The sequence below is a fragment of the Gavia stellata genome, chromosome 22 (genome assembly GCF_030936135.1).
Source record: "Gavia stellata isolate bGavSte3 chromosome 22, bGavSte3.hap2, whole genome shotgun sequence".
Taxonomy (NCBI): Eukaryota; Metazoa; Chordata; class Aves; order Gaviiformes; family Gaviidae; genus Gavia; species Gavia stellata.
This window is the reverse complement of record NC_082615.1, coordinates 13,293,411-13,317,616: the sequence shown is the minus strand read 5'-3', so window position 1 is coordinate 13,317,616 and position 24,206 is coordinate 13,293,411. Positions and strand designations below refer to the sequence as shown.

Sequence of the window (24,206 nt, the reverse complement as noted above, 5' to 3'; positions counted from 1 at the left end):
AAAGCCGTGAAACAGAGAATGCGGTTTGTTCCCCCCTTTAATTCCTCTCCCTGCCAGTAACCGTGGGTGGCAGCTGCATGGCGGCAGCCGAGCCCTGGGCCCGGGCGCACGGCAGCACGGCGACGGGCAGCGATGGAAACCTTCTTGCAGAAGGATTTTTAAATTAAACGTGCCCTGCAAATCCCCGGGTTGACGGGATTAGCACAGCAAATGGGGCGCCTCACGAAAACCCAGAGAAAAATCACACCGGAGGCTGAGGACAGTAAACACGGCTCCGTTCCCAGCGCTACCACATTTTAGATGCAAATAAAGAGGTTTTCTCCCGAACAGAAATCAATACCGAGTGGGCTGGGACAAAGTCTCTGGCAACGGGGACATGTTTGGTGAGTCCTGGCGTGGTTCATTTTTAAATCCCTCCACGGATCCCGGCCGTCCGCAGCCGCCAGACCCAGGGCCAGGGGAGCGGGAGCGGTGTGCTGCGAAGGGAGGAGGGACCCGGACCCCGGCTGGGAGGGACGCCGGAGCCCGGCACCGACAGCCAGAGCCTCCCTCGCCACCGCGGCCAGCATGGGCGACGCTTCGCCTCCTTCGCGGTGATGGAGGAGGCGACGGGAGAGGCGCGGGAGCCGTGGCACTGCCGCTTGGCTGCCGGACCCTGACACGCGTTTTCCCCGGTTTGGTAAACAAAGGGCCGGGGCCCAGTGTGCTGCCAACCCCGCCGGACGTTCCCGCGCCTCGTCGGGGCTTCCCACCTCTGCGGCTGCTCCGCGGGCAGCGGGTCCCGCGCACGAGGGGCTCCCGACGCCCCGCGCGGGTGCGATGCCCGCAGCGGGAGGGATGCCAGGCCAGAGGCGGTTGCGGTGTTCGGCAGCCGAGGAGCGAAAGGCGGCGGAGAGGGGGAGGCTGCCGCTGCAGCAGCCCCAAAACACGCACACACAAAAGCCAGCCCCTGCTCCGCTCCCGCGGCCGCAGCATCCTCCCGCAGCTGCGACGCGGCCGGGGCCGTACCACGCCGCCTTACATAACAGCCTGCGCCCCAAAAAACCCGCTCCCTGTCCCCCGGCACCCCGCCGAGCCCCGCCGGCCCCCCCAGCCCGCGGGGGAGCGCCCCCGCCGGGGGCCGTCCCGGGCAGCTGGGGCTCAGCCGCGGGCACCGCGTCCTCCCGCTCACCGTCCCCGTTCGTCCCGCTCTGATCGCCCGCCGTCAGCCCGGGAGATGCCTTCGGAGGCACCGCAGCCCCCGGGATTCCTCCGCGCGCTCCAGCCCGGGGGGGGGGGACACAAGACGCCGCCGGCAGCGGTGCTCCCGCCGCACCGGAGCCTGGTCGCGGCCAAAGGCGGCGGGTCGGGCCCGGGTGGCGGAACGGGCGGCCCCGGCAGTGGCATTCCGCGGCGAGGAGGGCGAGCGGAGCCTCCCGCGGCGGCGCGGGGCTGAGCGGAGCCGAGCGGGGACGGCGGCGGAGCGCGGGGGGCTGCCCGGGAGGGACCCCCGAGGGCACCGGGGAACGGGGGGGGGGGCGCGGGTGCCGGGCGGCCCCGGGGCTGCGGCACTCACCGGGGTCGAAGTGGGAGCTGAAGGCGAGGCTGGGGCTGAGGAGAGCGGCCGACATGGCAGCGGCGGCGGCGAGGCGGCCCATGGCGCGGCGGCGGCGGGAGCCTGACGGCCGCCGGCTGCCGCTGGCCCCGCGCTGGGCACGGCGGCGGCGGCGGCGGCGGCGGCGGCTCCTCCTCCATGGCGGCCGCGGCGGCCCCGCGCCCCGTGCCCCGGGGAGGGGCCGCGCCGCCGCCGCCGAGGAGCGGGCTCCGGCGGGGGGGGGGGGGGGCGGCAGGTGGCGGAGCCGCAGCCCCGGGCCCGCAGCGGGACCCGCCGCCGCCCTCGCGCGGCCCGGGCGGGACGCGCCGGGACCCCCCCCGGAGCGGGGCCGGGACCCCCCCCAGGGGCCGCCGCCCCCCGGCCCCACGGAGCTGTTCGGGTGCTGACCCGCCCCGGGCACCGGACCGGGGACGGGAGCAGTGGTGGGGCCCAGGGACCAGGGACAGGACGGGCGGCTCTGCCCCCCAGCCGCCCCTCGCCCCCCAGCCAGCCCCACACACCCCGTGCTCCGCCCTCGCACCCCAGCTGGACCCCCCCGCACCCCAGACCTCTGCACCTGCAGCCCCGGGCGCCAGCACGGCCGCGGCCCCGCAGCCCCCAGCCCGGCACAGGGGGGGCAAAGCCCCTCCGGCAGCACCTCGTGAAGCCACCCAGGCCAGCCCGCGGCGTGGGGACCCCTTGGGCCGGGGGGCTGCCCCGCTGCGGGGACGCCCAGCTCGGCCTCATGTGCTTGACGCCACAGCCCCGGCACGGGGGACTGCGCCCTCCAAGCATGGGATCCTCTAAAAACCCAACGGTCCCCACCCCGTGGCAGGGAACAGCCCACGGCTTCGCCCGCAGCCCCAGCCAGCTCCCAACCGGCACCCCGGCAAAGCTGTGGGTGCAGCCGGTCACCGAGCCCACCCGGCTCCGGAGAGCAGCCGGGACCCGGGTGGGACTTTCCTTCAGGGTCGTGGTGGGACCATCCCCATGAGCCCCCGTCCAGGAGCCACCACTGCGGGACATCGGCCCACCCCGCACAGGGCTCAGCTCTCAGCACGGGGCTCGCGCTTCCCCACAGTCAGTTTTAATATTTAAAGCCAAATTTTGTGTACACAATTAATTTTTTACAAGACTTCAAGCTTGCAAAGAACACCACGCTGCACATGTCATGTCGCCGCAAATAGATACAGGGCTGGAAAAATTACAGACTGCTGGGAGAATAAACACGCGCCCGTCAACCGGAGCCAGCTCGCTTCTCCCAAACCTCCGCGTTTCGCTGCTCCGGAGCAGCTCCGACCCGCGCAGCCCCAAGGACCCTCTGCGAGGGGCAGCAGGGGATGGCTGAGCCCCATCACCCATGTCACTTTTGGTGCCCCCCAGCCGGGGCACAGCCCACCGCACCCCTCTGCCCTCGCCAGCCACCCCCCGGGCCCCCAGTCCCTCCTGGCATGTCCCCACGCGCCCGCTCAGCGCATCCTGGGAGCCCCCCGAGCTCCCCCATACGCCTTCCCGGGCCTCAAAGCAGCCAAGCGAACCCAGCACTGCCCCGGCACAGCACCCGGCACCCTGGGGGGAATTTGGGCTCTCGCGGAGCTGCGGTGGCATCTGCACCCACCAAAGCAGCCGTGGTGCCATGGGGAGAAGGCAGCCACGCACCGCCGGGGCGGTTTGCACGGCCGGCACCGCTCCTCGTGCGGCTGAGCTGGCGCCGGCTGAGTCACGGCGAGCCTGCATGCAGGCGGGGGCGGGCGGCTGCGCAGAGCCCTCACCGGCACCCACCCGCCCCAACCACCTTCAGCACCTCGAGCACACGCAGCCGGTCCCGACGGCGGAGCGGGAGGAGGACGAGCTCGAGGCCTTCCCGCCGCTGGGCAGGGGCAGCGATGGCTTCGGTGCGTGTGAGGGGATGAAATCAGCTGGCTGTGGTGTTTGGGGGTGGCAGGGCAGCTCCCTGCGGAGGCAGCCCCGGTGCCCAGTGTCCCCTCCCTCCCCTTCCATCCCCTTCCTGAGTCCAGCACAGCTCCTGTCAGGGCAGGATGGGATGGGATGGGATGGAGATGAGGATGGGGATGAGGACTGGGATGGGATGGAGATGAGGATGGGATGGGGATGAGGACTGGGATGGGATGGAGATGAGGATGGGATGGGGATGAGGATGGGAATGGGATGGGATGGAGATGAGGATGGGATGGGGACGAGGACTGGGATGGGATGGGATGGAGATGAGGATGGGATGGGATGGACATGAGGATGGGATGGGGATGAGGACTGGGATGGGATAGAGATGAGGATGGGATGGGGATGAGGACTGGGATGGGATGGAGATGAGGATGGGATGGGGATGAGGACTGGGATGGGATGGAGATGAGGATGGGATGGGGAAGAGGACAAGGACAGAGGTGGGCTGGGATGAGGACAGGGATGGGGGATGAGGATGAGGTCAGGGGTGGGGTGGTGCGTGTGCCTGCCCAGCCCGGCTGCGCTGCCCTGCCCTCCTTGGGGAGACCTGGGACCCCCAGCTGAGCCGGGACCCTGTGCACAGCAGCCCCATGCCCGAGCACCCCTCCTTGCCCAGGTGACAGCCCCAGTGCTCGGCCCCGGCAGCTCCCTTTGACACAGCTGGGAGCGGGTTTGAGCCGTGTCTGGGTCCCCCAAACCCACCACCACACCCAGTGCTGCCCACCGCCCCTGGGCCCGCTCTGTGCCCCCAGCCGCCCGCCGCTCGCCCTGGTTCCTTGCAGTTCTCTGTCGTGGCTGTGAAAGAGAAGATCCCAAAGAGGAATTGCGGCCAGAAGCCCCAGCAAGGACCCCCCAAGGCACCACCCGGGGTGCAGCCCTGAGCTCGGGGCTGCGGCAGGGACGGTCCCACCCCGGGCAGAGCCCCACGCCCAGCAAGAGCCACAACGTGGCACCACCCCAACCAGCATCCCCTCCTCGGGCAGGCAGTGCTGCTGCCGCGTCTCGGGCAGGCGAGCAGCACGCTCGCCCCAATTAGCTGGGGAGATTACCCCGCACGGATCCTGCCAACTTGCTCCGGTTTCCCAGCTGATTTGTCTGGGACTGCGGTTAATCCCCTCCGGGGCAGACACCAGATTGAGCCGCGATCTCTGCGCAGCGGCTGCCAAAAGCACCCTGTGCTCCTGACCTCCTTCCCGGCCCAGCGGTCGGGCTCACTGGCAGCCAACGGGCTCCGCTCATCCCACCTAATCCAGGGTGGGAGAGGCGCTCCTTAATTGGGGATCTTCGGCAGAGCCTGCAACGGCCGCAGTGCCACCGACAGCCTTGCTAACCGCCTGCCGTGCCGCTGGCCGGCAGGGACAGGGCTTGTGCCACGTGGCCCAGGGGACCTTTGGGGTGCAGGGAGGGGGGAGTCCGGCGCTGGCGCAGCAGCAGGGCACAGGCAGCCATCCGGTGAAAATCTGCATCCCCGGTTATGCAACGCCGCTGATTTATTCATGCCTGAACCAGGCACTGGCCTAGAAATTAGCCTCCGTGATGCTGGGGAGGGGCAGGGCTGGGAAGACGCTGGAGGACGGAGCCCCAGGGGAGGGCTGAGCCCCAGGGGAGGCTGCGGGAGCGCATGGGGCACCCAGGGGACCGTGCACGGGTGCTCACCTCACAGCCGGTGATGCCAGATGGGGCACAGGGTGCTGCCATGCTACACAGGGTCAACAGGGCTACACACAGGCATCAGCCCCCCGGGACGGGCAGCGAGGGCGGTGATCCCCTCTTCTCCCACGCCAGATTTGCCACGATTAATCGATATAACCACAGCAGCGTCCAGTGCCCAGCCGGGGCCGCGCTGGGTCGGGAGCAGGAGACGCCGGCAAAGGGCTCTGGGTGGCCCAAGCGGAGGCTGCAAAGGGGTGGAAGACGGAAGCGGTGCTCAGGAAACGGTTGTTAGAAAAGCAACAACAGTGAAAACAAGCAGCGTGCCCAGCCTTTCCCGACAAAACGGGGCCGCGTGCTCCTCCCCATCCTTGCTGCTTGTTCGGATGGCTGAGAGGGGCAGCTCAGCAAGGGGGGAGCGGGGACCGGCACGGCTGGCAGCTCCGCCAGACCAGCCCAGAAGGGAAAGGAGCCGGGCAGGACCCAGCCAGCAGCGCCCCGGGGCTGGAGGAGCCGCTCGTGCCCCCAGACATCCATGCCAAGTGCCAACGCACGGGCAGGGCTGAGGGGCATCCGTGGGCTGATGGCATCCATGGGTGCCTTGGGACCGCGTCCCTGCAGGAAACTGCAGCCGGGAGCCCACACACCAGGACAAATGCCAGCGCGGAAAAGCGGCCGAACTCCCCCACACCTTCTTGGGGTGACAAAGGGTCCCTCTGCACCTCACCTGCAGCTCCACATCGTGGGTCTCCCCGGCCACTTCTCCCCGGGAGGAAGCGCTGCCGCGGGGCGCAGGGAGGGCCACCTCCCACCCCGCGCTGCCCGGCTGAGTGCAGGAGCCGGCAGGATGGATGGGAAACACCCCGGGACTCTGAGGAGCAAACATCTGCTCGCCCCCCGCACCGAGCCCCGGCCTCCTCGGAGGGAAAAGGCTGTAGAGGAGCAGTCGCACGCTCCCTGCCGAGAGGAAACAGATGCCGCCGGCCCGGCCCAGGCATTTCCCGTCGCTGTCACAGGGTGCTGAGAGATTTGCAGGTAGCAGAGGCTGCGGGATCACATCCTGCCCTGGCTGCGCCTCCCCGCACCATCCCGGGTATTATGTTTTAGAAGGAGAAGCGAGGTGCAGAGCGGGGAGCTGGGCACCATCAGAGCCAGCACCCACGTGCTCGGGCTGCTGGGCGACAGCTCCCACCTCCACCCACCCCTTGCCAGCCGGTGGGAACAGGGGGGCTCAGTCCAGCCCCGGGACCTCAAAATCTCCAGCTGCTCCTAAGAGGAGGCTGCCATCCCCCAGCTCAGCCCTGACCCGCAGGGCCCACGCATCCCGCTGCGGGAAAGGCCTCGGGATGCAGGAACATGGGGTAGGGAGCGTCTGCCACCTGCTCGCACCACGAGCAAGAGCGGCTCGTGCCCCAACACCGACACGCGCAGCGAAGAAAAAAGCCGTGAATGCCAGTGGGGCAGAGGCCCCCCCTTCCCCCGGGGGACACAGACGGAACAGGAACGGCTGTAGAAACGAGCGCAGATTTATTGTTAAAACACAACCACCAACGCCTGAAGGCTGCCGAGGGCCCTGGCAGGGCTCACAGCCGCGGCACCGGGACCAGGCTGTGAAAAACGAGGGCAGAGGGGAGGGAAGGGAGAGCCCGACCCCAGCCCCACACGCATGGGTGCCTGCTCCCCCCGAGCGGGGGTCCAGCGGGCGCCCCGGAGCACCCCCAGCCCTGCACGGCAGGGTGGTCATTTGACGGCCAGCAGCTGCTTTCGCTGTTGCTCCAGGAGGGCTTCCAGGCGGTCGGCCCTCTGCACGGCCGCCTGCAACAGAGCACACGAGAGGGAGAGCTCGCGGCGCCCCGGGGCAGAGCCGCAGCCCGAGGGGCAGGGGGGGCCGGCTGCCCCCCTCACTCACTTCGTACTGCTTCCGAAGGCTGCTCACGCTCTCCTCCTTCTTCACGACAGCCGTCTTCACCCTGAGTAGACGGACACAGAGAGGCTGAGGACCCCAGCCCCAGTGCCCAGCCCTGAACCCCAGGCTGGCCCCGTGCCCCAGGAGGGCGATTTCAGCTCTGGGGGAGCGCAGCCCCTCTCCCCCCACCCGGCACGCTGCAGCAAGCCAAAGAGCAGCAGCTCTGGGCACTGCTACACGCTAGAAGCGCCTTTATTCCCTTGGTGAGCATTACATAGTTTGGATCGAGTCATCTATAGGAAGAAGGGGACATTAACTTCGCAAGACTTAATTAATCAGCAGGACCACAGGGAGGGGATTTTAAGTTTCTTCCCACTTCTCAAGCTCACGGTTGCTGCCTCATGGCTGGACTCTCCCACAGCTCTCAGAGCACCAGACTTTGTGTTTCAACCTTTGCCAGGCTGTAAGGAAGGGGAAAGGGGATCCTCATTATCTCATACTCAGGGTATGACCCTGGCTCTCAGAGCGAGTGGGAATCACTCGGCAGGATCCGGGAAAGCCAGCGAGCTCCATGTGCTCGTACAACAGCCTCTCGTTACAGCTGCTGGTGAGGAGTTCTGCACAGACACTGACAGGAGGGACGGCTCTGCACCACGCTGGAGCCGTTAGCGCAGCGCTCTACCCCACGCAGAAAGAGCTCCCGCAGAGGACGACGCGCTTCCCCTTCCCATTCTCCTTTCACTTGCACAATCCCTCCTCCGCAGGCAGACTCGGGGAAGAGGAAGCCTTACGCTGCTGCCTGACGCTGAGCCTGGCCCCAGCACCATCTCCCCACCGAGCGCAGGACGGAGCCGAGCCCCACGGCACAGCCCTGCAGCGCCGGAGCCCCTGCTCCCTGCAAACCAGCAAGTCTTGGGGCGCTGTGCAGCCGACAGCGGGGGGCCCGAGCATGTTTTGGGGATGTCACAGCTGCCCTCGGTCTCTGCGGCTGTGCAGCAGCCAGCCGAGCCCCGACCCAGCAAAGGGCCGTTCCCTCCCCTACACTTGGGGGGGAATCGGTTGCCTGGCCCCTCCAGAGCGGCAAAACTGCTGCAATCACACGTATCATGTGCTACCCACGGCTCGTGATGCTCCTGCCAGGGAGGAACCGCAGAAGGAGCTGCACACCACTGGCCTCTCCTGGCAGCAGCCCTCACGCTGCTCCAGCTGCCTGCCCTGACACTCGCGTCCCCCAGGCATGCAAGGGAGCAGCCCTGGGGACAGGATGACACAGAGCAGGCTAGAAGTCACAAGGGCCAGAGGATTCACGGTGGCTGAGCAGGCAGCCAGCTCGGGTGAGACTCTGCTGCCCATTTTGCCCCGACAGGACTGGAAGCCATGCCTGAGGATGCAGCACTGCGGACACACTCCTGCAATGCACCCCGGGCCAGCTCTGCGCGCGCAGCCCCAGCTATGAGCCCAGGCCAGGGCAGCGAAGCCCAGGCAGCCTCACCTCCTGTGAACCTCCTCCAGCTCTTTGTCCTTCTCCCGCACTACCCTGTCCAGCTCCAGGCGCTGTCGGGCTCTCATCTCCGCCATCTCCGCCTTTAGCCGCTTGTTCTCCTCCTCTGTCCCCACCAGCCTGTCAGCAAACTCCTGCCGGATCACTTCTGCCAGGCTGCTCCGCTCCTGGGCCAGCTGGTCCCTCACCTGCAGCAGGGCAGAGAGGTGACATCAAGACACTGGCAGGCACAGGGTGAAGCAGGGGGACAGAGCCACGTAGGGCACGGAGCAGGGAGAGGAGCCAGAGCCCCAGGCTCTGCTCCTCTCCCACCTTCTGGATCTCCTCCACCTCCTGCTCCTTGTGCTTCAGCAGGCCCTGCAGACGAATGCTCTCCCCTTCCAGCTCTGCCAGCCGCCCCTTCAGCTCGTTGCAGCGGTCCTGCAGCTTCCGCTCAGACCTCTCCAGCTCCTGGAGCTCTACCTCGTACTTGTCTCGGATCCTCTTAATCCTAACGGGAGGAAAGGACAGGCAGCCTGGCTCAGCCCGGCGCTGCAGGGACCATCCCCAGGCACCTTCACGCTGCAGGAGGGATCACGACACAGCAGCAAGGTGCGGGATCTGCCCCACGGGGCATCCAGGGCTGTTTTTTCAGTGAGAAATAAACTTCTCCCCTGCCAGCCGCTCCTTCCTGCACTAGGGCTGCTCACACCCACAAGCTGCGGTGTCCAGAGCTCGCTGGAGAGATGCGCAGGGCTCAGGGGAAGGGGACCAGCCTGTGAGGAGCTGGGACTCGCAGGCTCCCTCCTCCCTCTCCCCCCTACCTGTTCTCTGCTGCCTTCTCGCACTCCTCCTTGGCCGAGGACATGTCGGCCTCCAGGCGCTGGATCACCAGCTCGATCTCTTTGTCTCTCTCCTTCCTCACCTCCTCCCGCAGCTCCCGCTCCCGGGAGAGCAGCCAGGCTTCCTGGGGACAGAAATGGCAAACGTTGCTTTGATCCCTCTCAGAGCTCAAGGGTGGCACCTTTGGAGAAGGGCGGCCCTTGCTGTTACCTCCTTCTTAATGTAGTTCGCCTCCCAGGCCTGCTTCTCGATCTCCAGCCGGTCCTTCAGCATCTTCACTTCTGCCTGAGAGAGCGACAGGACGACAACCGCTCAGCTCCAGCAGCTGCAGCACCCCACACCGGCTGGGAGCAGCCCCCGGCACCGCCCCGGTGCAGTTACAGGGCTCAGCGGTGCCAGCACGTGTCACCGCAGCCACGTGCTGGGGACTGGACTGCTCGCACCCAAGAACAGTAATCCAGGGCCCAGAGGTGAGGGGGACACCAGACCTGATGCCGCCTCTCCTGCTCCTCCTTCTCCTTTGTGTACTCCTCCTTCAGCGCCCTCGTGACGGCTGAGCTGCTCGCTTCCAGCTGCTGCCGCAGCTCCTCTGCCTCCGCTCTCTGCCTGCCCGCACACAGACCACAGCTCCCAACGTCCGTGCCGGCCCAGCCTTGCCACCCCCTCCTCAGGCTGCTCCCCCTTGAACACCAGCCCTCTTCCCACCGCAGCCCAGCCTGGGGAAACTGGCCCCACTGCTCCTGAGCTCAGGGCTGCCTCCAGCCCTCGGCCACCGCGTGGGCCCTGCGGCTGCCCTCTCACCTGGCTGCTTGCTGGCTGAGCCGCTCCTTCTCCTCGGCCACCTCCGCATAGAGCCGGCGCCGCTGCTGCTGCAGCGCCTGCTCCTCCTGCTCCAGCTGCTGCTCACACCTGTGAGGCAGAGCAGCGTCAGGGACACGCCTGGCTTTGGACATTTGTCTGCCTCTCCACCCTGTGCCATCCAACCCCTTCCACGGCCGGCCAAGGGCTGGTCTGACTGTGGAGGATGCCCCTAGTTCACTGGCATCTCCCACCTCAGGCTGGCGGAGAGAAAGGGGTGGCTCCCCATGGATATTAACTGCTGCAAATATCGGGAACGCATCGGCACACGCGTGCTGGACAGCGCCTCCATGCTGTGAGCCCCAAACCACGCTAAAGTCTCCCCCGGTGACAACATACCGCTGCCGGGCCAGCTCCCTCTCCCGCTGGCTCTGCTCCTCCTTCTCCCGCTCCAGCAGGCCCCGCAGCTCCTCTGCCTGCCGGCCATAGCGCTGGGCAGCCCGCTCGTCCGACTGCAGCAGCTCGGCCTCGTGCAGCATTTTCAGCTTCCTGATGTCCTGCCTGTGCTTAGCGATGAGTTTCTGGATCTCCGGCTCCAGCCCTGGGACAGCCAGGAAGGACAGTTATCGCTCAGCCTCAGGGCCGTCCGGACGCCAACACCGATGCCCTTGGCCCTGGCCAGCTGGCGAGGAGGCTGCGGACTCATCAACTAGCAAAGAGGAGCTGGTAAGAAAAGGCGGGTGAGCACACATGGGCTTTCTTGCCCTCTAGCATCAGCCTCTACCAAACACAGGGAGCAGAAACTGTCCACGCTGAGCTCTTCCCGGAGCTGCCAGCAGCTTCTGCAGCCACAGCCCCTTCTCCTGGGCCAGCACAGACGCAACCTCTGCACTGGCCGGACTCCAGCCACCACCGAGGGAACACGCCCATACCTTTCACAGTGATTTCTTTGATCTTTTTGGTTTTCTCATCAATCCACTTCTCCCGCCTGATTTTCTCAGTTGCACTCATCAGTTCCTTCAGTTTCTTAATCTCCTGTTTGGAAGCAAATGGGAAAACTTCAGAGACAAGCTAGGGGAGAAAACCCGTTAGCCTGGGTGCCCGGCTGTTGAGAAGGAAGATGTAGCCAAGAGCAGATGGCCTGAGCTGCGCACAGACTCGCACAGCCCTGGCCAGGCATGTTCTCCCTGTCCAGAGAAGCAGCCATACGCTCTCCCAGTGCCTTCTCCTCTCTTTCACAGGATGGGGCTGCTGCTGCCCCACAGGCCTTGAGCACAGGGTAGAAGAGCAAAACCCTTGGGAAAGCACTTGCTGGCTGAGACATGAGAGCACCAATGGAGGGGAGAGGGGAATTGGGGCTGCTGACGGTCCTTGTGTGCAGGGCAGTCCGTCTGTCGGCAGACAAAGGGTCATGTGCGAAGATGCTTCCTTCTCCAACCTTCCCTCTCCCTGGCATGGAAGACCCTCTGGCAGGAGGACAGACAGACAGGCACACCTCCCAACACTGTGGTACCACTGCAGACCAAGCTCCTGCAGCACCCCAAAACTCTTCAAAGACCCAGAAGCTGCACAGCTCAGGCACAGCTGCTGCACTTGCTTCCTCCTCTGCCTGCGTTTACCTCCTCGGCTCTCCTCTCCAGCAAAAAAGCTGGAGAAACACCCAGGCCCTGCTGCCCACAGAGCTCTTCCCCAGCACTCCTGTCGGCAAAAGCCGGTCAAAGCACGCGGCCATGTACTTCTGTGCTGGGGTTTCTGGTGAGAAAGGCACCGGCCAGTGGAAGGCCCAGGCCAGCCAGAAACAGCTCCATTTCATCACAAGCAGATGACGAACGCATGCAGGACATGGGACATGTCACAGCTCCAGAGGATGAGCGTGTGGCAGGACATCCAATGACCGCTGTGCAGAGAGGAGCAGGGAATAGCAGGGGGCCGCCCGCGCAGGCCGGGACTTGCTCTTAGGGAAAAAAGAGTGCAGAAAAATTGGCATGGGAAGACAGGGACAGCCTGAAGGTAGCAGCTGAGCACGTGGCCTGGGGAGACAGGGTGAAGGGGCTCCTTCCCGGGGCTGACCCTGCTGCTGAGCGAGGAGTTCCCAACCCAGGCCCGCTGCCTGCAGGCACCTACGGAGCCGGAGCAGGTCAGGGCGTGAGATCAGAAGGGCAAGGCACAAAAAAAGAGCAAAGACCACATTTACCTCGCAAAAGGGGCCCAAAGTGCGCCAGACCTGGGGAGAAAGAAAGGAGGGGATGGAGAGAGAAGGGGAATCGCAGAGTCATGGGGGAGAGGGGAGAGAAGCAAGACCAAACAGCCGTGCGTATGCGAGAGCACCAGGCAGGGGTCCCACGGGAGCAAGGGGAGGTGCAGCCAAACAGGCAGTTACACAGATGCACCGAGGGCCCAGTAGCACCGATGGCAATCGCAGCTCCAGGACTGGGGCAGTGCCAGCCCTGCCAAGGAGCATGCCACATGGTCAGAGCCCGACTCACCGGGAGTAGGGACAAGGAAGGGGCCACAGAGCTGAGACAGGCTCCTGGGCCATTCCCACCACTGCTGCTCTGCTGCGAGTGAGGAACAAGAGGTAACAGAGGCACCTCCTTTGCCCCATGCAGGCTGCAGCAACAAAACCAGCCTCATGCCTCCACGGGAAGGGGCCCCTCCAGGCACCAAGCACAGCAATACTGCGCTGGCTTCTTCCTCTCAGCTAGGCTCAAAACTCAGGCTTAAACAGTAAGGCAAAGCGAGCCAAGCTAGCCTTCGCTTTGTTTGCGTGAGGACATCTGTCTGAACAGGCTCAGACTGGTGCAAATGCCTGCCCCGCTCCAGAGCTCTGGGCATGAGCTCGGCTGCAGGGCCAAGGGTGAGCAGGGACCGGGGCAGCAGAGCCAGGACAAGCCCTGCAGCTGAGCTGCGAGCCAGCGGCACTGCTTTCCTGCCAGGCCCGGCACAGGGCAAGCCGAGCTGTCTCCATTTGCGGGAGAGGGAGCTCTCTGCACACTCCCGAGGGAAGCTGCCAGCCAGCTCCCACAAGCAGGCAGCACATCCCAGAAAGGGGCCCCAAGGCACAGACCCTGCTGCGCAGGCTTGTCGAGAAAACAACCCTCTGTGTGTTTGGGTGCTGGTCAGGGCAACCGCCCAGCAAAAGCCACAGAGGTCTGTTACTATTGCTTATACACCCCATGTTCCTTTATAATCTTATCCCCATTTAGCTCCGAGAGCTTCCCTGCTCCTGCAAAGGGGGCTCGAAGTCACACAGCTCAGGAGGGTATGGCCACAGGCACAAATTCCTCTGTGGCATCGGCTCTGAGCCAGCACCTGCTTTCACCTCTGCCGAAGCGAGGTCCCCCAGTCACCCCGCAGCTGGGGGAGAGCTCTGTCCACAGCAGGATGTGTGGAAAGGGTCTTTCCGAGCAGACCCCTGGGAGCTGGCACTGTCTCTTGGCACTGGTCAGTCCCATGCACCTGGCTTTGGGCAGCAGAAGACAGCAGCCTCCTGGGGAGCCAGGACAAAGCTCTGCGGGTGACACGGACCCTCTGTGCAGAGAGAAGGGCTCCCCAGACCAACCAGGCCCCACCAAGGTGAGAGAGACTGTACTGCTCTGGGCAGAGGCCCCATTTGGGCAAAACCAACCAACTCTGGCCATGGCATGTCTCCTCTCCCTGACCCCCCACCTTCCCTGTGCCCTCACCAGCTCGTGCTGCTCCTGCATCTGGGTGATCTTCTTGCCGTACTTGTGGTCCACTTGTTTCAGCTCAGCTACCACAGCCTCACATTTCTCACTCAGCACCTTCTTATCATCAATGAGCTGGGCAGGGTGAAGAAAAGGCATCAGGCAACCAGGCAGGGTAGAGCCACCTCAGCTTCTGGCTTCAGAAGCATCAGTCTGAGTTGGGATGAGAGATTACCTGGTCGATGAAGGCCAGATGTCTCTGGATAGCTGCCTCATACTGTTCCCTCTGCAGCCTGAGCTGGTGGCCCAGCTCCTTCTCGGTCTGCTTGACGTGCCGGACAGTCAGTTCCCTCTGCTGACCCTTTTGGATGCAGGGGCGAAATAGCCACAAGACATTAGGGAGGGAGAAGTTACGCCAGCCCAGCCTGTGTACAGGAGATAACTACCAAACCTGGAAGGCACTGTCGGGCCAGAACAAGGAGGAACAGAGCTAAATCAAAGTCCCTGGTACTCACAGGGACTCACCTCCTGACCTGCTGTCAGCAAGAACACCCAAACCCCCGTGGGACACAGGAAAAGAGAATTCAGCCCAGGTCCTGACTGAGGGTTTCTGGACTAACCAAGCACCTGCCAGGGAGGGGAGTTTGAGGAAGTTTTTCAAATCGGGGTGGGGGGCAGCAAGGAAAAATCAGAGAGAGGCCCACACCGGGCTGGGAAGGACTTTGCAGATCCTTCCCACGCTAACAGCGACTGGGACTGTGGCATGCCCAGCAGCCTCTGGCCCTCCGGCTCCTCAGCACTAGCTTCGGGAGCGCTGCAGTACTTTGCTGCGGACACAGATGGAAAGCCCTATTCGCAGAGCCCTAATCTTGTGCTTCAAAGCCACTGCCCCAAGAAATATCTGCTGAGGGCTCTTGGTCTTCATTCCCCAGCAAGCGAGCACATCTGGCTCACACACCAGGGCTGTCTGCAGCAGGCTGATGGCTCGCTTCTTCTCCTCCACTTCCAGCTTCAGCCTCATGATGGAGCTCGTGACCTCTGTGGCAACAGCAGATGCCTGCTCCAAGTGAGCCAGCTCCTCTTCCGAGAGGAGACCCTGCCACAGGGAAAAAAAAAAACCGATTAAAATGTGGTGGGGACCACCTGGAACCAGAACAAGGAGACGAGAGACCCTTCCCACCAGGGTCTCGCACCACTTCTCCAATACAAACAGGCTCTTGCTTCAGTGCTCACCTCCCGCTGCGTGGCTGAAGCGGCCGACCTGGGCCTCTCCTGTTCCGACTTCTCCATCTCGTCCAGGAAACTGATGATGCTTTGGAGCTTGGCCTCCGAGAGCAGGGCCCCATCCTCAGGGGCCCCTGGGGAGTGGTTCAGCTTCCCAAACTTCTCCAAGTTATCAGCAGTCAGGGAATTGGAGCTGGGCTCCTGCTGGGCAAACACAGCTGTGAATGAGCACCCAGGGGAAGGCTCGGGAGAAGAGGTGCTGGCTCTTCTCCATCACTGCAGCCCAGTCCTCCCACTGCACCCCAGTAACCAGCCTTATCCTCTGTGCTAACCCCACTCCTGCCACAGCCCCCGCATGGTTTTGCTCCTCCATCACCTTCTACCTCCTCCACCGCCTTCTCTGGCAGTGAACCAGCTGAGTTTCTCTCCTTCCACCACCCAGCAAGCACCAGGAGAAGGCAGCCCATAGGGGAACCTGCTCTCACCAGGCAGCCGTCGCTGTCTGAGGGTGGATGCAACCGTCCTCGGCCCTCTGCTTACCCCATCTATCCAGGCATATCTGTCCTTCTTGAAGACCTTTGGTGGGGGCAGCAGCTCTGGCTCTTCCTCCAACAGTCTGAGCGTGTCCAGCAGCTCACTGAGAGTGACCTTGGACTGAGCCCCACTGACAGCAGTCACTACCGTGTCCAGATCCTCACCGCCCGTCTCTCTGGAGCTCACATCCTATGGGAGAAGACAACGTACCTTGCAGTAAAAGAGTTTGACGGATCTCCCCAGAAGTCAACGAAGCCTCCAAAGCCACGCTGGCAGACCAGCTGGTGCCAGGAGCCCCATGAGGCAAAGCCAGACCCACCTGCAGCTTGTCCTCTGCCCCAGGGTTCCGCGAGGGCACGGAGCCAAGGTCTGCAAGGCCGATTTCTTCTGGCTCTGCAGCTACCGACTGGAAGTTGGCCTCTGCAGGAACCAGACCGTTCTCAGGCACTTGCAACAACCAGCCCCTTCGAAGCAGCTCCCCAGAGTGAGAACCGCTCCTCCATCCTCCTCCTTCCCCCTCATGTCACACACTGCTCCAAAAGCATCGGAGACCTGAAGAAGGGACTCACCAGCATTATTGGCTTTGGTGACACTGCTGGCTGGACTGACGTTCCTTGCAGAAGCAGGTTTGGCAGGCTTCTTCTTTGCTACCCTTCTGCTCTCCTTCACCAGCGCAAGCTCTTCTTCTGCCAAGCGCTTTGCGTCCGAAGCCTTTTGGGCCCTTTTCTGGTGCAGTTCCTGTGGGGACAGACAAGCCCTCAGCGTCCTGTCCAGCATAGGGTGTGTTCTGACACGTCCCTGCACTGCTTTAAGTGCTAGCAAGGGCCTGGGAGACAGCAACAACCCACACACTTGCTGCTGAAGGGTTAACAAGGACCACACTAGAGAAAGGGAAAGCACAGGAACAACAGCTCTGGGTCTCACCAGCTCCACATGTGAACAAGGGCTGTTCACATGCCCCTGCACAGTGTCCTTTGCTGCTCTGCAAAGGGCCTCCGAATCCCAAGGGCTGAGAACCGCACAGTGCAGCGACGCCGCAGTGCCCAGGGGGCTGCCTTAGCCGAGTTTTGGGAAGTCACAAGCACGTGTTTGCAAGGCTGTTGCAGCTTTTTGCTGTCTTCCAGCTGCTCACTGCTGTGTCTCTCCCGACCCCTCCACCACCGAAATATGATTCCATTTAGGGCAAAGAGAAATCGGGGGTTTAAAAAAAGTCTTCAGCTATACTGCAAGCCAACATGCAACTCCCCATAGTCTGTGCCAGCCCCTCATCTGTGCCCCAGGAGTGCCAGCCCTTTCCTGCAAGGGGGCTGCAAGAACAGGGTGAAGACGGCAAGGTGCTTCCTGGCAGCAGGCACAGCACGGTGCTCAGCCCACCCTGGAGGGACTACGCTCCCGAGGATGGTTCCCCTTCCCAGGGCACTCTCATCCTCGGCCACTCGGAGGAGCTGCAGTTACAGTCTCCCTGTTTCAACGTGGTCACCCTTTCCCCGAGAACTAGATCGAAACCAGCACTGTCTTCACAAGCTCCGAATGAGCTGCCAAGGCTTGGCAGGAGCACAACGGGAAACCGCTCTATGGCACCTCCGTCTCCGTAGGGAGCACTTCATTTCCAAGGCTGGCTCTAATTCTGCTTCATGCAAAGCCCCTAGAGATACAGGAGAGGCCTTCTCGCTGCCTCACAAGAAGACGCCTACAAACTGGTCTCACGCAGGCCTTGCCTTGTCCCTACCTGGATGGCAGCATGTCGGGCCAGGCGCGCCTTCTCCTCTCGGATCTTACGGCGTTCCTCATCCTTCCTCTCATGCAAATCCAGGATATTCCCTTCCTCCATCCGCTGCTGCCTTTCCTTCCAGAGAGAAGGGTCAAAAAAAAAATGTTACTGAGAGCTCTCCAGCATCCACCACCCACGGCAGAGAAGTGGGAAAGAGCACACCGCACCTGAGGTCACCCCATATCCAGGCTTTCCACCCTCCCGGTCCTCCCCTCCATGCAGGTGAAGAGCCCTCAGAAAAGCTCCACTTTAGAGCAGCTTATTTTCTTTAGATACTAAATGCAATTATTAGTCATCTGGGTCTGAAACCACCAAGGAGACAAGGCTTAAAAATAGACTCTCACATGCAAGAGCTATGGTACTTTTTGTTATTGGAATAAATAATTAAACACAAAGAAACACAAATAGCTGCAGATGACTCGTCACTCTCTAATGAGGCAACTTGTTCCTGATTCGCTACGATGAGCCAAGACAGGGTATCCCTCCTCTGGCCACGAGCATGTCCGAGACAATAAGAATTCAGCAGGATTTGTGCTGCTACTGCCAAGCGTCTGCCTGCTCGCAGCTGAAGGGAGCTGGTAGACCGGAGCCGTGCAGCGCTGAGCCCAGGGGCTCCTGGACTCAACTCCCCCTGGAACCAAACCCGGGTTTCCCCCCTACACGGCCAGCAAATCTCCGCGGGGATGGGACCCTCCCCACCTCTCTGGACCGCGAGGGGCTGGCTAGATGGAAAGCCAAAGCCCCCTCATCTCCAACAGCACAGGTCTGGTGACTAAAGGGATTCAAATTCCCCCGCCAGTGAGGCGAGCGGGACACCTGGGTGTCAGAAGGGTCTGTGCTACAAGGCAGCGGACAGGACTGACCTCCCTTTTGGAAGCCAGCAAGCGCCCCAGAGCCGCTGCCGCCGCCCTGTGCCGTTGCGAGTGGCGACGGTACCAGCGCTGGATGGTCACGGCGGCCAGGTTCACCTGCTGGATGAACCTGCGGGGAGAGGGAGGGTCAGCGCAGCCCCGGGGTCCTCCTCGGCCACCAGCCAGGCAGCACCACCCCATCCTGCTGCAGCAGAGCGCAGGCTGCTCACCCACAGCACCGGGACCTGTTCTGTCCCCTCACACCCCGCCTCAACGAGGCCTTTTCCTGGGCTGACATTTGGCGTGGGAGAGACTCTTGTGCCTTTGATAAGGACAGCTCAAAGCACAGAGCCAAGTCACAGGGAGGGTAAATCAGCCACCGCGAGTGCACTAAGAGGGGCCCTTCCCAAATCTGGAGCCCCACAGGAGAGGAACAAACCAGTACCAGCTCCCCTGGAGCTCACCCCTCTGCCTGGCACCATCCTCCTGCCTCTTCCCACCAGCCATCACGCACCAGCTCTGTCTCACCTCTCTGCCTCCTCCTCAGTCACCTCCGTCCTCCGGGGCAGGCTGCTGTTATTGTTGCAAGTCACGATGTTGTTGCTGGAGAAATTCTTCTGAGACTTCACAAAGCTGCTGCTTTCTCCGTCCTCGTTTGAGGTCGCTTTGACAACGTTGCTAAGGCAGAAGATGAAGCTACTTGGCACCATCCTGCCCCATCCCGTGCCACATCAGCACAGGGGTCAGCACAGCCTCCAAGCCAGGACCTCACCACACTTACTTGAGGGAGCTGGGTGCCTGGTTGGAGCTTTTAAGCGCCGGGCCCTTCTCAGCGGTGGAGTAGTTGTTGTGCACCATGGTGGTGACACAGTTGCCCATCGCACCCTTGTTGCTCCTTTTGTGGAGAGAAGACGAGGCATTAGGACTTGCTGGATCCAAAGGGGACAGCATGCACCGCGGACGCTCCCTGGGTGGCAACCCTCAACCCAACCGTGACCGTCTGGAGCGTCCCCCAAGGCGAGGAGCAGGCAAGGCCTCACAAGCGACTTGTCCACTCCCTAGAGCTCACTCCTCGGTAGCTGTTACCTGACACACAGACAGACAGACACAGCCCGAGCAGACCTAACAGCCTGATGTTCTGGCTATTCTACATGCAGCCTTGGCTTAAGCCGCTCCTGGCCCTGAAGGGTTCAAGTTTTACTCGTTCCCTTTCCTAGAGCGAGAGCAGCCTCTCCCACCCATCAATCGAACTCCTGCACAGCTTCCAAACACATCCTGGCCAGCCAGCCTGGCACACCGTCATCAGTCTGCCCCGCACTTGACCCCCGTGCCCTGGCAGAGGCAGAGCACCAGCACCACCTCCTCTGCCCCGGTGTTTTCTCGGTGTAGCTCCTCCCAGCACCAGACCAGATCCAGTCCAGTGCCGCCCCTCCTACCTGTTGTTGGCGGTGAAGTTGGCTGCCAGGAGCACGGTGGCTTCTTTCCTCCTCATGCCCGCTGGTGGCTCAACGCCACGGGAGCCGGAGTGGCCCAGGAACGCTCGCGGCTGATCGTCCTGCCACGGAGTTAGCAGGTATAAACGCAAGCAAGCGCCAAACCCACGTCCTCAAACGCCGTCCTCTTCCTTCACAAGCCAGTTTCTCCCACACACAAGAAACCTCTGTTCCATGGCATGGCAGCCTCGAGGCTTTGCCTGTGCCTCTGCCTGCCTCCACCAGAAGCCAGGAGCACGGAGGTGATGGGCCAAAAGCCCTGGGTCAGACACAAGACCAACACAGGCCAGAGGACCAACCGGCCAAGCATGTTGGCCACCTGAACCGTGCCAGCTTTGATCGCAGGCTGAGGAAGGACCAGCCTGTCTGTCACAGACGAGCTGCACCATCCCATCCTCAGGTCTAGGGAAACCCTCCTACTCCCTCCACCAAACCCAGCCGACCCCTCAGGCAGGCAGAGCTGAGAGCCCACCCGCCCCAGGAGGCCACCGTCCTCACCAAGATGTTCCACGTGGTTTTCTTTTCCGGGGAGGTTTTGCTCAGACTCGACGGTTTCTTTCTTCCCCCAGAACTGCTCTCGAAGAAGGTCAGGAAGTCTCCCGTCTGCTCTGAGCTTTAGCCCGAACGCAGGGAAGGCATAGAGGAGGAGAGAACACGTGTTCCGGAGTTAATATTGCATGCAGACACACGGCAACAAGACAGCGATAGCAGGGTTCTCATCCCGCACAGGCTGCTTCGGCGAGAAGCGCACTCTGATCGCAGCAGGGCACCCTGACAACACGCACAGCACAGAGCTGAGGCACACCTACCACCTGCCATCGCGACACGGGGGAGGAAAGGGCTGGAGAATCATTACACAGCCACAAAATCTATGAATGATTCATTTTTATACACAGCTTTAGATTTCAGCATGATGTGTGGAGACAGAATGTATTAAAGGGATGGGCACAGGGCAACAAGAGAACGGAAAGTCACGATTCAGACAGCCCTAGGAGGTCACTGGAGACAGGAGAACTTTTGTCTCCTAACACAGCCCAGCTACGGTCTGGAGGGTCCACGAGGAGCTGTTGTAAGTGAATGGTTCTGTCCCTTGGAATTAAATTGAATGTCTTTTGTGACAGAGGCTTCCCAGCCACAGAAATACACTCTATTTCCCCAAATTCTAATCAAGCAACCTCCCCTCCAAAAACAAAAAACAAGCCCCGAAAAACCCCAGGCTTTGGCTCTCTAAGGCCAGATTATAACTCCCGATGTGTATGACAGAGCTTCATGTATATTTTTGAAAGGCTCTGGTTCCCTCACAGGGAAAGAGAGGTCAGACAGATGGGTGGGGTTTCACAGTCCTATCCACGGGACAGACGGACACGCGTTGGTGGCTGGAGCTGTACCTGCGCGTGCTGTTCACCCGCTGGTTAACCTGGGTGGTGCTGTTGGACCTCCGGAGGTTGTTCATTGCCCGGGATCCTGCATCTTCCTGCGGAGGAGAGAGCTAAATTCAGCAGCCATGTTAAGGAGAAGCAGGGGCAGGCGGAGCTGGGATGCCTGGCCTAGGCAGGCTCCCTCCCGTGAGTCAGGCATCCTAAAATAGCACCACTGGTGGTACTACCCTTCCACCCCCTTCAACACAGCCCCGACACGATGTTTCCGATATCCCCGTGGCTGCCAACCTCTCCTTGAGGCAGAGTGCAATGACAACTTGCTCCCCCTTGGGCTCCCACGCTGCTGCTGAGCCAGCAGGAACGCATTCGTTTGTGTGAGCTCCCCAGCCGAGAAGGGCTGTGCTCATTACCTGCCCTGGGAACAAGCGCAAAGGAAGACTGCCAAGGCAGCGGGGATTAGTCAGCAAAGAGTGCAGAGGCTCTCCGCTACGGGATGTTAACAGAGCCCAGTAAGTACCTGGGGCTCGCTCACTCTGCTGAAAAAACACTCACAGAAACCCCCACTCAGCGAGACACCGAGGCCCCAGCTCTGCTGACCCCGGCAGGAACGGAGGGTGCTCGGCAAGGCACAGGCTGGGCCTGAAAACACCGCAGCATCCAGCAGAAGATACCAGGAACTGGGGAGTTTCCAGAAGGAAATTGGTGCAGGGAGGTGAAGAGCAAGGAAGGGAAAAGGGTGAAGCCTGATGCTTTCCTGCTTGCCCTTCTCTGTACATTAAAGGGTCGAGAAGAGACCTGACGAGCAGCCGATCATTGAGGATGATCAGATTCAGAGAGAGTGCGCAGCACTGCAGCTCCAACTAGCACCTGGGCCAGCCCGATTCTCCACTCCCGAAGGTGGTGAGGCTGCTCTCCATCAACACGCAGCCATGCCACGCTGCCAAACGCTCCTGGGGGAGCCAGGGCCCTCCCCAGTGCCACCTCCCGTCCCAGGCTGAGCTTCAAAGCTCAGGCTGCAGGGTCGGCGCAGCCCAGCGTCAGATAGGCAGCGGAGCGGGCACGCATCGAGGCATCCCACAGCCCGCGCACACGTGCCTCCCTGCCCCGAGCAGCAGGAGGGATGCAGGGATGAAGGACTTCTCCCGCCCAGGACTCACCAGAGCGTTTCTCTTCGGTTTGCCATCGGCGGTGACCGAGACGGAGCGCGCCATGTGCTTGGCAGGAGAGGCGCTGCTGGGGCGCCGTAAGATCGGCGCGGGGAGGCCCGTCAGGCTCAGATCCACGCCGCCAGAACTGGCGCCCTGGAAGGAGGAGCTGCTGCGGGTGCTCTTCATGCTCGAGCAGAGAGAAGGGGCCCTGGAAGCACAGCGCAGACGGAGAAGTGAAGGCACGGGGAGCGCATCCAGCCTCGTGCGGGAAGCAAACCACACGCTCTGCTCCCAGCTGTCTCCTACAAACGCCAGCACACAGAGACGTAGCCGTTTTTCAAACTGAATAAAGCACCTTCCTCTGTATTTCCACATGCCAAATAAACCTGAACACAAGGCCTGGAGAGGCTCCAGGTGAGCTCCTCGCAGTGCCCGACACCAGCAGCCGTCTCCTTACTGCTTTGACCCAGCGCCCTGGCTGTCCCACATCCTGCTGCCCCATTTACAGGCCCTGACACTCGCTTCAAAGCCAGCAGACGACTAACACAGAGAAGAAAAGCCCCACTCCCCGCAGCAAGCTCCTTCACTCCATATAGACTGGGGCTGGCAGAGGATCACGGGAGCCCAGAACAGCCCCTTCTGCTGAAGCCGGGGGTTCAGCTCACTCAGTGCCCTGCATCAGGCAGGGATGCTGAAGAAGCAACCGGGCAGCTCCCAAGGGATCTTTCCCCCACAGTGCGCTCCCAATCTCTGCCAAGAAGCTGTTCAGAAGCAGCTGTGCCTTCTCCGCAGGCACAGGGAGAGCCGAGCCCCCCTTCCCAGCTCCGGAGGCGACACGCTCCCCACTTTACCCCTTCGCATCCCCTCCCGCCACAGTGCTCGGAGCCAGAACCCGCCGCCGCCTCCAGGCAAACTCCACACCACCAGCGCAACATCGCTTTATTTCTTTACACAGCACTACCCAAACCATCCCTAAACCCATCTTCCCCCAGCAGGTCTGGTTTCACCCCGCCTTGGGGCTCCACCAGAGACCTTGGCAATGCCTCGGGCTCCAACAACCCGCGTAAACAAAAGGCTCTCGATGGAAACCACTGGGCTCACACAGGGAAAACAGGGCTCAGGCCCAGGCTGCAGGCCCAAGCCCAGGCCCCCAAGGCCCAGGACCCCCCAAGCCCAGGCCCCCAAGGCCTGAGACCCACCCCAGGCAGGAAGGGCGACACGGGTGAGGGGCTCCAAGCAACGAGAAGGGCCCAGAGGGTGGTGAGAGGGCCCCGCACCCCGTCAGGGCCTACTGAGGGAGCAGCACCGAGGGCGAGGCCGGGGCCGGGGCTTTAGCCCCGGCCCCGGCCCCCGGCCTCACCCGAGGCTCTGGCCCCTCTCCTGGCCCAGCTCCAGCCCCCCCAAAAAGGCCCCGACGCCCCCCCCGTACCCCCGTCCCGGTCCCGTCCCCCCCCCAGGTCGGAACAGGCCCCGGTCGCGGTCCCCCTCCCCTCAGGCCGCCCCGCGCCCGCTCGCGCGCAGCCTACCGCCGCCGCGCGGACCGCCCCGCCCCAGCCATTGGGCGGGGCGGGGAGGTGGCTGCCAATCGGAAGGGAGGGGCGGGGCGGGGAGGAGAGCGGGGATAGGTTGAGGCGTAGAAGGGGGTGGGAGGAAGGAGGGGTGAAGGGGTGGGGCCGGGGAGGAGGGAGGGGCGAGGCCTGGGTGGTAGGTAGGGGCGAGGGGCGTGGCCTGTGGAACGAGGAGAGGGTGAGGGGCGGGGTCTGGGGAAGGAGGGAGGGGAGAGGGGCGGAGCCTGAGGAAGGAGGGAGGGGCAAGTCATTGGGAGGAGGTGAGAGGCGGGGCCAAAAGGAGAGAGGGGCGGGGCTTGTCCCATAGGGGCAGGGGGAGCCGTGGGGCAGGGGGAAGCTCTGGGGCAGCTGTGGATTG

General features: G+C 62.8%; 1 protein-coding gene across 1 annotated transcript; it reads right to left on the bottom strand.

Annotated features, from left to right (window-relative positions):
* Positions 1 to 6,915: 6,915 nt before the first annotated feature.
* Positions 6,916 to 22,551, bottom strand: CEP131 (centrosomal protein 131). Its single transcript, XM_059828115.1, has 26 exons — positions 22,290 to 22,551; positions 21,142 to 21,227; positions 20,252 to 20,366; positions 19,697 to 19,815; positions 19,042 to 19,155; positions 18,789 to 18,938; positions 18,273 to 18,390; positions 17,368 to 17,484; positions 16,208 to 16,376; positions 15,958 to 16,058; positions 15,645 to 15,827; positions 15,114 to 15,305; positions 14,839 to 14,976; positions 14,116 to 14,241; positions 13,899 to 14,015; positions 12,407 to 12,436; positions 11,145 to 11,247; positions 10,612 to 10,813; positions 10,216 to 10,323; positions 9,903 to 10,020; positions 9,625 to 9,699; positions 9,396 to 9,538; positions 8,905 to 9,082; positions 8,584 to 8,780; positions 7,095 to 7,155; positions 6,916 to 7,000 (listed from the first exon to the last, which is right to left on the bottom strand). The coding sequence occupies exons 1-26, from the start codon at positions 22,464 to 22,466 to the stop codon at positions 6,926 to 6,928; spliced, it is 3,312 nt and encodes a 1,103-aa protein (XP_059684098.1). The 5' UTR covers positions 22,467 to 22,551; the 3' UTR covers positions 6,916 to 6,925.
* Positions 22,552 to 24,206: the final 1,655 nt, after the last annotated feature.

What these genes read in the sequence shown, in the direction of transcription:
- CEP131 (XM_059828115.1), bottom strand. Translation starts at nt 22,466, where the DNA reads ATGAAGAGCACCCGCAGCAGCTCCTCCTTCCAGGGCGCCAGTTCTGGC. An exon ending in GGGCAGAGGACAAGCTGCAG is followed by an intron (nt 15,828 to 15,957) that starts GTGGGTCTGGCT and finishes CTTCTCCCATAG; the next exon opens with GATGTGAGCTCCAGAGAGAC. An exon ending in CAAAGAAATCACTGTGAAAG is followed by an intron (nt 10,814 to 11,144) that starts GTATGGGCGTGT and finishes TGGCTGTCCCAG; the next exon opens with GGCTGGAGCCGGAGATCCAG.